This window comes from Callithrix jacchus, chromosome 8, assembly GCF_049354715.1.
Source record: "Callithrix jacchus isolate 240 chromosome 8, calJac240_pri, whole genome shotgun sequence".
NCBI classification, from domain to species: domain Eukaryota; kingdom Metazoa; phylum Chordata; class Mammalia; order Primates; family Cebidae; genus Callithrix; species Callithrix jacchus.
In genome coordinates this window covers 10,843,229-10,855,879 of record NC_133509.1, presented here as the reverse complement: position 1 = coordinate 10,855,879, position 12,651 = coordinate 10,843,229, and the positions used below count along the sequence as shown (strand labels likewise).

Below are 12,651 nucleotides of genomic sequence, written 5' to 3'. Positions count from 1 at the left end.
TGCCCGGCCCTTTTTTTTTTAAATTAACTGTGCAACAACTGCCTCTTTTTGCAGTAGTTTTGAATTTAATGAAAACAAATTGTTGAAGTTCATCATGGATGTTTCTCTGAACTTGAGACAGATCTGAAGACCTAAGGAATTCTCCTTTTTTGTCTCCTTAACAAATTTGAATTCATATAAATCAAATAAGAACCATACATCGTCCTCTGCAGGTGAGAAAAGGCTTGAGCAGGGCAGTTCTTGAGGAAGCGAGGCTGCAGATTATTACTAAATTATTAGCTCCCTTGCACCCAGTTACTTTTAGGCCTTAGACTCCTAGGCTTGTGCTAATTTGGATGACTGTCCTAACCTCAGGTTTCTTCCCATTTCAGTGTTATATGTCCCAGGCCTCAATGAGGAGCCCAAACATGGAGCCCTTCAAGCAGCAGAAGGTGGAGGACTTTTATGACATCGGAGAGGAGCTGGGGAGGTAGGAGACTGTGTGAGAGGTTGGGGGATGCTGAAGGAGCCAAAGTCACGCTTCTTCTGACACAATTGTCAGTTGGTGTTGGAAGGCAGGGCCACAGGACCAGTGGGAAGCTTTAAAAACGAGCCTGGGGTTTATTCACCTGCCTGGGTGACTGTGCACATAATCATTGCTCTGGAAATAATGACTTGCCAGTAAAAGGGATGAGAATTGTTGACCTCTGTGTTTTCAACATAATCTGGCTGGCAGGGAAAACCTTCATAATTCTTGTTTGATCTGTTACTTTTTCATGAAGCTCCCCCAGGCTCTGGATGGAGACCTGACTTGGTTTTCTTCTGAGTCTTACTTGGGATTCTCCATGGTTCCCAGGGTTTTGTTTTAAGCTCAGAACCTGAGTGGGAGGTGAGGTCATCCTCCTGAGAATGGATTTACCAGCCACATGAACCCCATCATGAAGTTTTCCTGGGATCTTTGTTACTTGGTTTGCTGAGTCCAGAACACAGCCAGGGTGAAAATCAGATCTGAAAGTACTATAGTTACTATTTGGATAGAAAATAAGATTTTCCGGAGGTCTTTTCTTGCCTTCCACTTCTAACGACTGCTAATAGTTAGGTGGTAATGTAGTGATTACGAAACGCCAGTCTTGAAGTTTGAGTCGCACAACAATGCATGAAAAGTAGACATTATTTCTTCTCTCGTTTTCCAGATGAGGAAACTGTGGTCCAGCATTTGGGCAAGTTACCCAAAGTTGCTGAGCCAGTGAGTGAAATAGCCAAGGTTCCGACCAGTCCATTTTGCACCTGCACCCCTGTTATGCCCTCTCCCATGAGCTTGGCACTTGTACACTCACACATGCTCATCAGAACACCTAGCCTCACCTCTTCACACACACTGCGGCATGAAAACATGGGAATGTAGAGTGGGTAGACCCAGACAGGTCTTAGTTAATTTATAAAGTTTATTTTGTCAAGGTTGAAGATGCACACCCATGACACAGCCTCAGCAGGTCCTGATGACCTGTGCCCAAGGTGGTCACAGCACAGTTTGGTTTTATACCTTCTAGGGAGACATGAGACATCAATCAAATATGCAAGCTGAACATTGCTTTGGTCTGGAAGGGTGGGACAACTGTAACTCTAAGCAAAGGTGGGAAGGCTCTAATGGGGAGGGGACTTCCAGGTCATAGGTAGATAAGAAACAAATGGTTGCATTCTTTGGAGTTTCTGATTAGCCTTTCTAAAGGAGGCGATCAGGTATACCTTAATCTCAGTGAGCAGAGGGGTGACTTTGAATAGAATGGGAGGCAGGTTGGCTCTAAGCAGTTCTCAGCTTAACATTTCCCTTTAGTTTAGGGATTTGGGGGCCCCAAGATTTATTTTCATCTCACAAGTGTCTACTGTATCCAACAGGCAAACAGGAGTTATCTTCCCTTTATAGAACTCCTAGGTCAGGACTAGTTGTCTTACTTTTTTTTTTTTACTTTCAAAGACAAAACAGATCTTCAAAGACAGAAGAGCTTCACTCCAAAGAGAATGACAGGCAGCAGGTGCTTCAAGAGCAGGGAGTTTATCCTGGCTGGCTGGATGGTGGGTAGGGGAGCAAATAACTATAGAGATCCCAGAGGGGAATGACTTTTCCCCATCTGGGGCCTGGTGAAGGGGTAGGAAGAGGACGTAGGACCAGAGGCTGGGGTTGGTCAGCTGGAGCCTGCCTCTGGATGGGAAGCCAGGTTCTCTTTGCCTCAGATTCTTCTTCTACCCTTGGTGACACCAGCAGAAAGGTGGCACTCTTGGCAACAGACCGCAGCCAGCCCTGCTGGTGGTGCTTGATTCAGTGCCCTCACTTGGCCATGTCCTGTGTGTAGGGGTCTGTGCTGAGTACTGTGGGTACAAAGATGAGCAAGATCAGATAATCTCTCCCCTCCTCGAGCTCCACCCTGGCAGTGAGGCAGCCACACACATGCTAACAGGGCATTCTTGGATCGGACTAGAGTCTGGGTGGGTAGAGAAACTGAGAAGTTGTCGGGGGTGGGACTCTGAAGAAGGAGGTAGAAGCAGTTTCCTGGGGATTGCATTTATGATTCCTTCTTAGTCTTGTCTCTCCCCTACCGCATACACAAGGACATGTGCTGTTAGACCCAGAAGAGACCTCATGTTTCCTGGTCCTCCACCTGAGACAGGGTGTGGATATCCCATGCACTGCACAACCTGGGGTGTCTTGGGATGATTCTCACCTCCCCTGCTCTTCTTTTTTTTTTTTGAGATGGAGTCTCACACTGTTGCCCGGGCTGGAGTGCAATGACTAGATCACCGCAACCTTTGCCTCATGGGTTCAAGTGATTCTCCTGCCTCAGCCTCCCAAGTAGCTGGGATTACAGGCACCTACCATCACGCCTAGCTAATTTTTTGTATTTTTAGTAGAGATGGGGTTTCACTATTTTGGCCAGGCTGGTCTTGAACTCCTGACCTTGTGATCTGCCCTCCTTGGCCTCCCAAAGTGCTGGGATTACAGGTGTGAGCCACCACACCCAACATTCCCTACTCTTCTAAAGTGCTAATGGGGCACAAGGTGAGTAAGCCGCATATGAGGTCCAGGGGCCAGCGGCCTTTGGAGTGGCCAGATGTTCTAAGATTTGTGGTCTAGAGGTCAAATGAGTTAGAAGGCCTTTAGAGGTCCTCTCTTCCAGGCCTCTCACTTGGCAGTTGAGGAAATAGAGGCTCAGAGAAGGGAAAGGTCTTGCCTGGGGCCACAGAACAGGCTAGCACTAGAGCTGCCTTTGGATGACCACCTGAAGGAACAACCCTATTCTTCTCTCCTGCCCTCCTGTTCTTCACTTAACATATTTTTTTTTTTTTTTTTTCGAGACGGAGTTTTGCTCTTGTTACCCAGGCTGGAGTGCAATGGTGCGATCTCGGCTCCCCACAACTTCCGCCTCCTGGGTTCAGGCAATTCTCCCGCCTCAGCCTCCCGAGTAGCTGGGATTACAGGCACGCGCCACCACGCCCAGCTAATTTTTTGTATTTTTAGTAGAGACGGGGTTTCACCATGTTGACCAGGATGGTCTCGATCTCTTGACCTCGTGATCCACCCGCCTCGGCCTCCCAACACTTAACATATTTTTGAGGATCCACTATGTGCACTGTCTGAGCAGTGGAAAGCAAAACAGATATAGTCCTGTCCTCTGGCAGTTTGTGCTCCTGAGGCTGGTGTAGAAAGGCACTAGACAAGTGGACGCCAAAGGATAAATCACCATAAGGTGTGTTAAGGGCTAAGAAATAAGAGAAAAGGATGCCCTCATGGAATGATGGGGGATGTAGTTCCAACTGGGTGGCGAGAGATGATTGCTCCGAGGAAGTGACTCTTAATTTGAGAACTGAGGGGTAAATGAGCAAGCAAAGTCAGTAGCATGGAGGAGCGCTGAAGTAGGGAAGCATCTAGGACCTGGGGAGCCAGCGGGAGGCCGGCGTGGCCTTGGAAAGAGGGCCAGGGGCAAGCGGTGTCAGATGAGGCTGGGGGCATGGGTGGGGACCAGATCCAGTTGGTGAATTCTCTGCCCACACAGAGTGGTGGAAAGGTTTGGCCTTTGGGGTCTCATGAGTTGGGGTTTGAGTCCCTGTCCTAGCTGTGCAACATGAGGACAACTTGCCCTCTCTGACCCTCAGCTTTCTTACCTGTAAGACAGAAGTAGTACCATTACCCAGATCATGGTTGTGGGGATGAAATGAGATGCCAATTTAGGTGTTCCTCACAGAGGTGGGCATGGGGTAAGTGTTCATGAACAGGACCTTCTGGCCTTCAACAGCAAATGGACTGAGGCTTTGAAGTAGGTTTGAAGTGTCAAGGCCCTACCTTCTGCCTCTGCAGCTTCTAGGAGGAAGGCATGGGAGTCTTTAGCAAGAAGAGCAGGGGATCATCCTGATTTCTGGGGAGCTGAATGTAAACTTCCTTACTTTATTGTCAGTGAGCACCCTGGAGTAGACTCAGGGCCCTCTCATTGATTGTAGCTCTTCATTAAGTCCTAACCGTGCAGAAATGAAAATAAACAACCGTTTGTTACGTGTTACAATGGATGAGCTCAGACAGGTAATGTGGAGCAAAGGAAGACAGACTCAACAGGGTGCGCACTGCTTCCTTCCATTTGTGAAAGTTCGTAACAGGCAAAAGGAATCAATGGTGCTAGAGGCGGTTTTCCTTCCGGGACTAGTGACTGAAAGGGGACACAAAGGTGATTTCTGGGGTGCCATATTCTGTTTCTTGATCTGGGTGTGTGTTTCACAGATGTGTTCATTTTATGAGTATTTATATGAAGACATATATGCATATGGGCATTTTCCTGTTTATGTATTAGACCTTAACTAAAATCGTTTATTAATAAATAACCTTGAACTCTACTTCCTGCCCTGGCCTGTTCCACATGTTTCCAATTCCTTTAGAGGCTTTGTCTATCCTTATCCTATGAATAAGAGCATATCTGTAAGAAACGCTTTGGATAGAAACAGAGTACCCAGGCTGGGGCATCCTGCACTCTGCTGGGACCCTCTCTGGCCCTGCATATTTTGCCTGATTTCTGGCTTCCAGCGCTGAGTGCAGTCAGTTGGCTGTACTCACACTTTTGGCACCAGCCTTCTTGGGGTGCTGGAGGTTGTCTGCTGTTTCTGGGAGTGTTTGGAGAAATGTTGGCTTGCAGATTTTGGCCTCTCCCAGCCTTGGTAGCCACCAGTAGAGCAGAGCAGGGGAGTATTAGAGCAGGGCTGATAAAGAGAAACCCCTCCAACTCCTCATTCTGTAGATGAGGCTAAGGCCAGAGGGGAGAAGTGGTGAACTGGTGATAGAATCAGGGTGGGTGTGGTGGTCTGACTCCTGGCCCAGAACTCTGACCACCACACCATAAGGACCCACAAGACACAAAGTCATTTCTTCCTTTAATTGGAAGGTTTCTGAGTGGGAGAGAATATAAAGGAAGGGAGTCTTTTCTGTTTGAACTTTAGGGTAGTGTAGTAGGATCAGAGTTAGGAGGATGAGCCTTTGGGAAGGAGTTGTATTTACCAGGGGGAGGGTACCAGTTGGTAGGCCCATTGACGATTTCGTGAACTTCTACGAAGACAACTATTGCATGCATAATGATATAAAGTAATTTAATGTAAGCAGCATATAATGAATGGTGATTCCTTATTTCCTGTACTTTGATTCCTTTCCTTTCCTTAGCTTTTTTTTTGGTTTTTTTTTTTTTTTTTTGAGATGGAGTTTCACTCTTGTTACCCAGGCTGGATTGCAATGGCGCGATCTCGGCTCATTGCAACCTCCGCCTCCTGGGTTCAGGCAGTTCTCCTGCCTCAGCCTCCTGAGTAGCTGGGATTACAGGCATGTGCCACTATGCCCAGCTAATTTTTTTTTTTTTTTTTGTATTTTTAGTAGAAACAGGGTTTCACCATGTTGACCAGGATGGTCTCGATTTCTTGACCTTGTGATTCACCCGCCTCGGCCTCCCAAAATTCTGGGATTACAGGCGTGAGCCACCACACCCAGCTGTTTGTTTTTTTTTTGAGATGGAGTCTTACTCTGTCACCAAGGCTGTAGTGCATTCCCACAATCTTGAATCACTGCAACCTCTGCCTCCTGGGTTCAAGCCATTCTCCTTCCTTAGCCTCCTGGGTAGCTAGGATTACAGGCATGTGCCACCACGCCTGGCTAATTTTTGTACTTTTAGTAGAGACAGAGTTTCACCATGTTGGCCAGGTTCGTCTCAAACTCCTGACCTCAGGTGGTCTCCTTGCCTCGGCCTCCCAAAGTTCTGGGATTACAGGCATGAGCCACTGCGCCGAGTCAGATTTCCTTTACTTATTATATTACCATAAAATCATAAGATATTACTGTGGAGCTGGATTTCAACAAAAATTGAATCCAAATCTACCATTTTATAGATGAGGAAAGCGAGGCCCAGGGAGGGGAGATGATTAAGGTGATAAACAAGCGATAGAGGAGGTGGCGCTCAAAGGCAGAATCTCCTCAGCTACTGTGCTGGTTTAAACAAACAAACAGATAAGAATTTGTTTAAATTACATCCAACCTTTCTCCATAGCCCCCACTTCTCTTAAGGATCTTACCTTACCATTGTCCCACATATCACCTCTGCCCTGAAGAAGACAGCAACCATATAATTGCCACCACTTAGAGGAGGCTCAGGTATGCAAGCCACCCTGCTGGACACTTACCCTTCAGTCTCAGTTGGGGAAGGAGCCTCTGCATTAAAGCCTCAGCCTTCCTGAACATGGGCAAGGGATCCCCTGGGGCAGCCATGTTGATGAGGGTGGGGGCAGCCAGACTGGAGTCTCCCAATGGAATCATCTGAATATATGGTTAAGATCACCCACCTCATATGCAACGTGGCCAGGACAGCCTCTTTGGGGAAAGAAACAAAATCCTCTAGGAAATGTGTGAAGTTTAAATTTACCCAGGCTGGGTTCAATAGCCTAGTTTAGCCACGTTGAGAACTACAGAAAACAACAAACACAGGTGTTCTATTTACTCATCTCAGTCCTTGGCAAAAGAGCTTCTAAGACTAACCCTTTTCATCCCTTTTGAAATAAAAAAGATGTTTGTTTATTTATAGAAGTTATTCAAGGTGGATGTCATAAAGTTATGAAGAGTAAAAAGTAAAAGGTAGAACTCCTTCTGCCCTCTCTCCGAGTGTCACATCCCAAAGGTAGACTTGGACGGTAATTTTCTTCTGTTGCCCTTCAGAACTTAAGTTAAGCAACTGTGTGTGTGTGTGTGGACCCAGATGGGACTACACGACCATAACCATCTACAACCTGCTTTTCTCACTTAATGAAATCTGTTGAAAATCTCTTTATAGCAGTGCAGATAGATCTGTGAGACTTATTGTGGATGAATGGTTTTTTAAATTAATACATTTAAGAAGACAATTTAAGGCAATAAAAGATGAGCAACCTTAACCCAGCAGCTATTTCCTTCCCTCCTTCCCTCTTTCTTTCCCTCCCTTTCTTTCCCTCATTCTTTCCTTCTCTCCTTCCTTCCTCTCTCTCTCTCTCTTTTCCTCTCTCCCTCTCTCTCTCAAGTCTCTCTGGGGTCTCTCTGTCACTCAGGCTGGAGAACAGTGGCTCAATCATGGCTGGGCATCCTCGACCTCTTAGGCTCAAGCAATCCTCCCACCTCAGCCTCCTAAGTAGCTGGGATCACAGGCATGTGCCACCATGCCCAGCTAATTAAAAAAAAATTTTTTTTTTTTGAGATGGAATCTTGCTCTGTTGCCCAGGCTGGAGTGCAGTGGTGCAATCTTGGCTCTCTACAACCTCTGCCTCCTGGGTCCAAGCAATTCTCATGCCTCAGCCTCCCAAGTAGCTGGGATTACAGGTGCGCACCACCATGCCTGGCTAATTTTTGTACTTTTAGTAGAAACGAGGTTTCACCATGTTGGTCAGGCTGGTCTCAAAGTCTTGATCTCAGGTGATCTGCCCACCTCAGCCTCCCAAAGTGCTAGGATTACAGGCATGAGCCACCAGGCCCACCTAATGTTTAAATTTTTTGTAGAGATAGGGTTTCACCGTGTTACCCAGGCTGGTCTTGAACTCCTGGGCTCAAGCAATCCTCCTGTTTTGGAATCCCAAAGTGCTGGGATTATAGGTGTGAGCTATCACTCCTGGCTATTTTTATTTCTGATCTTGCCTACTGATCTTTGCAGGGGTGTTTCTCATACCCACAGACCTCCTGCTCTTTGGAACTACTGTGGCACACCCATTTGCACGTAGTTCACATTCCCCCAAATGGTAAGCCATGGCAGCAGGTTGGAGAGGCCGGGGAGAGCAGCGCTAATGGCCTGATGAGAGCCAGTGATGAGATGATGCTCATCTTGCACTTGCTTATCAACTCTTTGAAAGCAGGTTCAGAGCTGTTCTATTTGGAATATCACTGCAGCACTGAGACAGAGGCCAGAGACCTCAAAAATATTTGTGACTTATCTTTGTTCTTGCTGTTTCCTCACTCTTGGAGAAATTATACTTTTTCTTCAAGGTCCAGATCAAACACAGTCACTCTGATAAAGCCTGCCTTGCCCTGCCCCATCCACCCTACTCCCTTCCATCAGATTTAATTGCCTCTTATCATACCTCACATTACACATAGGGTTTTCCTGTCATCCTCCCTGCTGTATTGAAGGTTTCTCCAGGCTGGGCATGGTGAAACCTTCCCATCCAACTCCTCTGCTGTGGTGTCCAGCCCAGGCCTTTTATGCTTGATAAGTTTTTAACACCCTCAGACACCCATAAATTAACTGCAGAGCATCTGGGATCTGCCTTGAGTTAAATTTAAATCTAAGGCAGAAAACCTCAGCCAAGCAAGCCCACAGCCCCCATAAACCCTGGAATTCATGAATGTCCAGGATTCCCCAAACACAAGCAGGAAACAAAACACAAAAATTGCTTCCATTTACTGGACATACATTATTGCATTTAATTCTCATAACAGCCTGTGATGTAGTTATTATTCCCATTTTATAGATGAAGAAATGCAGCCTCCAAAATTTTAGGTGACTGGTTCAAGAAATATAAACCTACCTTATCAAGGAGATGACAAGTGGGAAATTGTACTCTGTATGACACAGAAAATCTCATAGAAAGTCAGAAATAAAAACCAGAAACTTCCTCTGGATAAAGCCCTGTTTACCACCGTGGCCTGGGATTTTTGTGCCTCTCTGATCACACACACACTTGCTTGTATTTCCTGTTGCTGGGAAAGTGAAGATGACTGACATACATTAAGAATCTACTATTGGAGCATGCATGGTGGCTCATGCCTATAACCCCAACACTTTGGAAGGACAAAGTGAGAGGATTGCTTGAGCCCAGGAGTTTGAGACCAGTCAGGGCAACATATGTGAGACCCCATCTCTGCAAAACATAAAGAATTAGCCAGGCATGGCGGCGCACGCCTGTAGTCCCAGCTACTTGGGAGGATGAAATAGGAGGATTGCTTGAGCCTGGGTGGTTGAAGCTGCAGAGAGCTGTGATTATACCACTACACTCCAGCCTGGGTGACAGAACAAGACCCTGTTTCGAAAAACAAAACAAACAAACAAAACTGCTGCCCTCCTGTGTCTGTGCTGAGTTCTTCCCAGCCTTTCAGAACAATGGGATCACATTCCCATTTCACAGGTGAGGACAATGAGACCCAGCGATATATGGTCACACAGTCTGAATAGGGCAGTCAGGATTCCATCCTAGGTCTGTCAGATTACAAAGCTCATACTCTGTTATACTATGCTAATTCCATCTCTCTCTCTCTCTCTCTCTCTCTCTCTGTGTGTGTGTGTGTGTGTGTGTGTGTGTGTGTGTATGTATTGAGATAGGGTCTTACTCTCCTGCCCAGGCTAGAATGCAGTGGCACAATCACAGCTCACTGCAGCTTCAACCTCCCTGCCTCAAGCAATTCTTTCACCTTAGCTTCCTGAGTAGCTAGGGCTATAGGCACATGCCCTAGACTTCAATGATTTAAAAATTTTTTTTGCAGAAATGGGTGTCTCACTATGTTGCCCAGGCTAATCTTGACCTCCCAGCCTCAAGTGATCTTCTCACCTCAGCCTAATTCTATAATTTAATAAAAGTCAATCCAGGAGATTCTTCAGAGGTCGTCTATTCCAGTAGAGGCCCAGGGCTCAGGGTAGTTTAGGGTGGGTAGGGATGGGGGCCGGTCAAAGAGTTTGTCAGTAAAAGGGGCTGGAAGGGGAGGAAGGGAGACAGGGCAGATATATGCATTCTCTGTATAGGGTGGCAGTGAGGACCACACCAAATTCCCTTAGTGAGATTCCATCCTGCAGCCTTGATGAAGTTCTTATACCCTTGAGACTTGTAGCCACAGGACTATGGCCCGGTTCAAGATTGGAGAGTGGCCAGAAACAGGAGAGGCAAGAGAGGCAGGTGAGGGGAGCCAGCAGCCCTTCAACATTGAGGTGCCAAGTGTATGGCATTTACATAATCTCTGGTCCTGTCAATACTACAGCAGACTTTGGTTTTTGCTTTTTGTTTTTTGAGACAGAGTTTCACTCTCGCTCAGGCTGGTGTGCAGTGGTTTGATCTTGGCTCACTGCAACCTCTGTGTCCCAGGTTCAAGCGGTTTCTCTTGCCTCAGCCTCCCAAGTAGCTGGGATTACAGGCACCTGCCACGCCCAACTAATTTTAGTATTTTTTGTAGAGACAGGGTTCCACCATGTTGGCCAGGCTGGTTTTGAACTCCTGAACTTACATGATCCACCCACCTCAGCCTCCCAAAGTGCTGGGATTATAAGAGTGAGCTATTGCACCCAGCCACATGATAGACTTTAGAAAGAGGGGTATCATCGAGTGGCTCCCTACCCTGGTCCTCCTGAGGGGTGTAGGGAACTGTGAGCTGGCCGGATGCAAAACGGTATAGTACAGTGGTCTCTTGTCACTCATACTGTAGACTTGAGAGCTTCCTGGGCCTGGCCCAGACGTACTTGGTTAGTAGCAAGGAAGCCTTCTCTGCCACAGCTGCACCCAAGACAAGCTGGTGGTTTCTCAAAGGTTAGTGGGTGTGTGTGGATGTGTGTGTAAAGGAGTTCATGAGTACATGCACTTCTGTGCTGTAGGTCACTATCACAGTCAACAATTCATATTCTTGGGCACCCACTCTGTGTGGGGGAGGAGACTTAGGGCTTAGGCCTTGCCCCAGAATTGCTGAGGCTCAGCTGGGGCACAGAAGTACTCTCCTCCTAAGCAAATGAAATGAGATGGACTATGCCGAGTGCTAATAGCAGGACCCAAAACAAAAACATGTGCAAGGAGATCAGAGACGAAGCCATCACCCTAGGTGGGGCAGGGCCTAATCCAGGAGGGAGGCCAGTAACCGTGTCAAGGATGAGGGCTCTGCCATGACCTAGGAGCAGAGGCCCAGGCTTGGGCAAGAGGGCACGAGGAGAGGATGAAGGGATGGGGCTGCCAGGAGGACTGACGACTGCAAGGGGCCCTGGGTGACAGAGGCTGTGGATGAGAGAGGGAGGTGCTTTCATCACCCATTGTTAGGAAAACAAAGCACAAAGCCACTCAAACAAAGTGGCTGCGTTGCACAGGCTTGAGTTAGAAGCTCAGCACACAGTGCAAATTGCTTGCCCTAAGGGGTAGTTCTCACTGAGCTCTGTCTGCATTATGGAAACTGTAAGAGCTGTGGAGGGGTGGGTTGGGTGGGGGCAGTACTTCTGTAGGGGAAATGGAAACCACCATGTGTCTGTATCTTCTGGTTAGTCTTGCTTTTCTACTTATTTAATGCCAGTGTGTACATTTTGTGTTGGGTTGCTGTTTTTGGATTCCATGTTGTTTTTAAATATGTACCTTTCCACGTATCCAGAGTTCCTATTCTTAAAAATATTTTTGCTTTGAAATAATTTCAAATGTGGGGGAAAAGTTGTGAGAATAACAAAAAACTCCCATATACCCTTGTCCGATATATGCACCAGTTTTTAACATTTTGTCATTTCTCTCTCTTTCCCCTTTTCTTTTCTTTTTTTTTTGAAACGGAGTTTCGCTCTTGTTACCCAGACTGGAGTGCAATGGCACAATCTCAGCTCACCGCAACCTCCACCTTCTGGGTTCAAGCAATTCTCCTGCCTCAGCCTCCCGAGTAGCTGGGACTACAGGCGTGCAGCACCATGCCCCCCTAATTTTTGTATTTTAAGTAGAGACGGGGTTTCACCATGTTGACCAGGATGGTCTCGATCTCTTGACCTCGTGACCCACCCGCCTCGGCCTCCCAAAGTGCTGGGATTACAGGCGTGAGCCACCACGCCCGGCGTCTTTCCCCTTTTCTATCTGCCTCCTTTCTTCCTTCCTTCTTTTCTTTTTGTCTGTGGATTATCTGTCTGTCTACGTACCTACCCGCCCACCCACCCATCCATCCTAGTTTCTGAACCCTTTGAGAGCAGGTTGCCGACATTATGCCTCTTCACCCTCTGATACTTCACTATTGATCTCCTAGTGAAGTATGAAGTCCATGGATGTTCTAGTTCATAACCACTGGACAGTTACAAATTCAGGACATTTCATACCAATATGATATTTTTACCTAAGTTATCACTCTTGCTTTAATTTTATCGATTTTCTTATTTTTTTTTATTTTTTATTTTGAGACGGAGTTTCGCTCTTGTTACCCAGGCTAGA

The 12,651-nt window shown here is 46.8% G+C and overlaps 1 protein-coding gene across 8 annotated transcripts in view; it reads left to right on the top strand.

Moving 5' to 3' along the window:
• The window catches only part of DAPK2 (death associated protein kinase 2), a 271,914-nt gene that overhangs the window by 7,432 nt on the left and 251,831 nt on the right, over positions 1-12,651 (top strand). For all 8 annotated transcript variants that reach the window (XM_054240447.2, XM_078333330.1, XM_017976646.4 and 5 more), the window contains one exon: positions 372-469. In XM_054240447.2, the coding sequence (XP_054096422.1) occupies positions 378-469 (92 nt within the window). In that variant the 5' untranslated portion in view covers positions 372-377. Of the gene's footprint in view, positions 1-371; positions 470-12,651 lie in introns of those variants that run through there.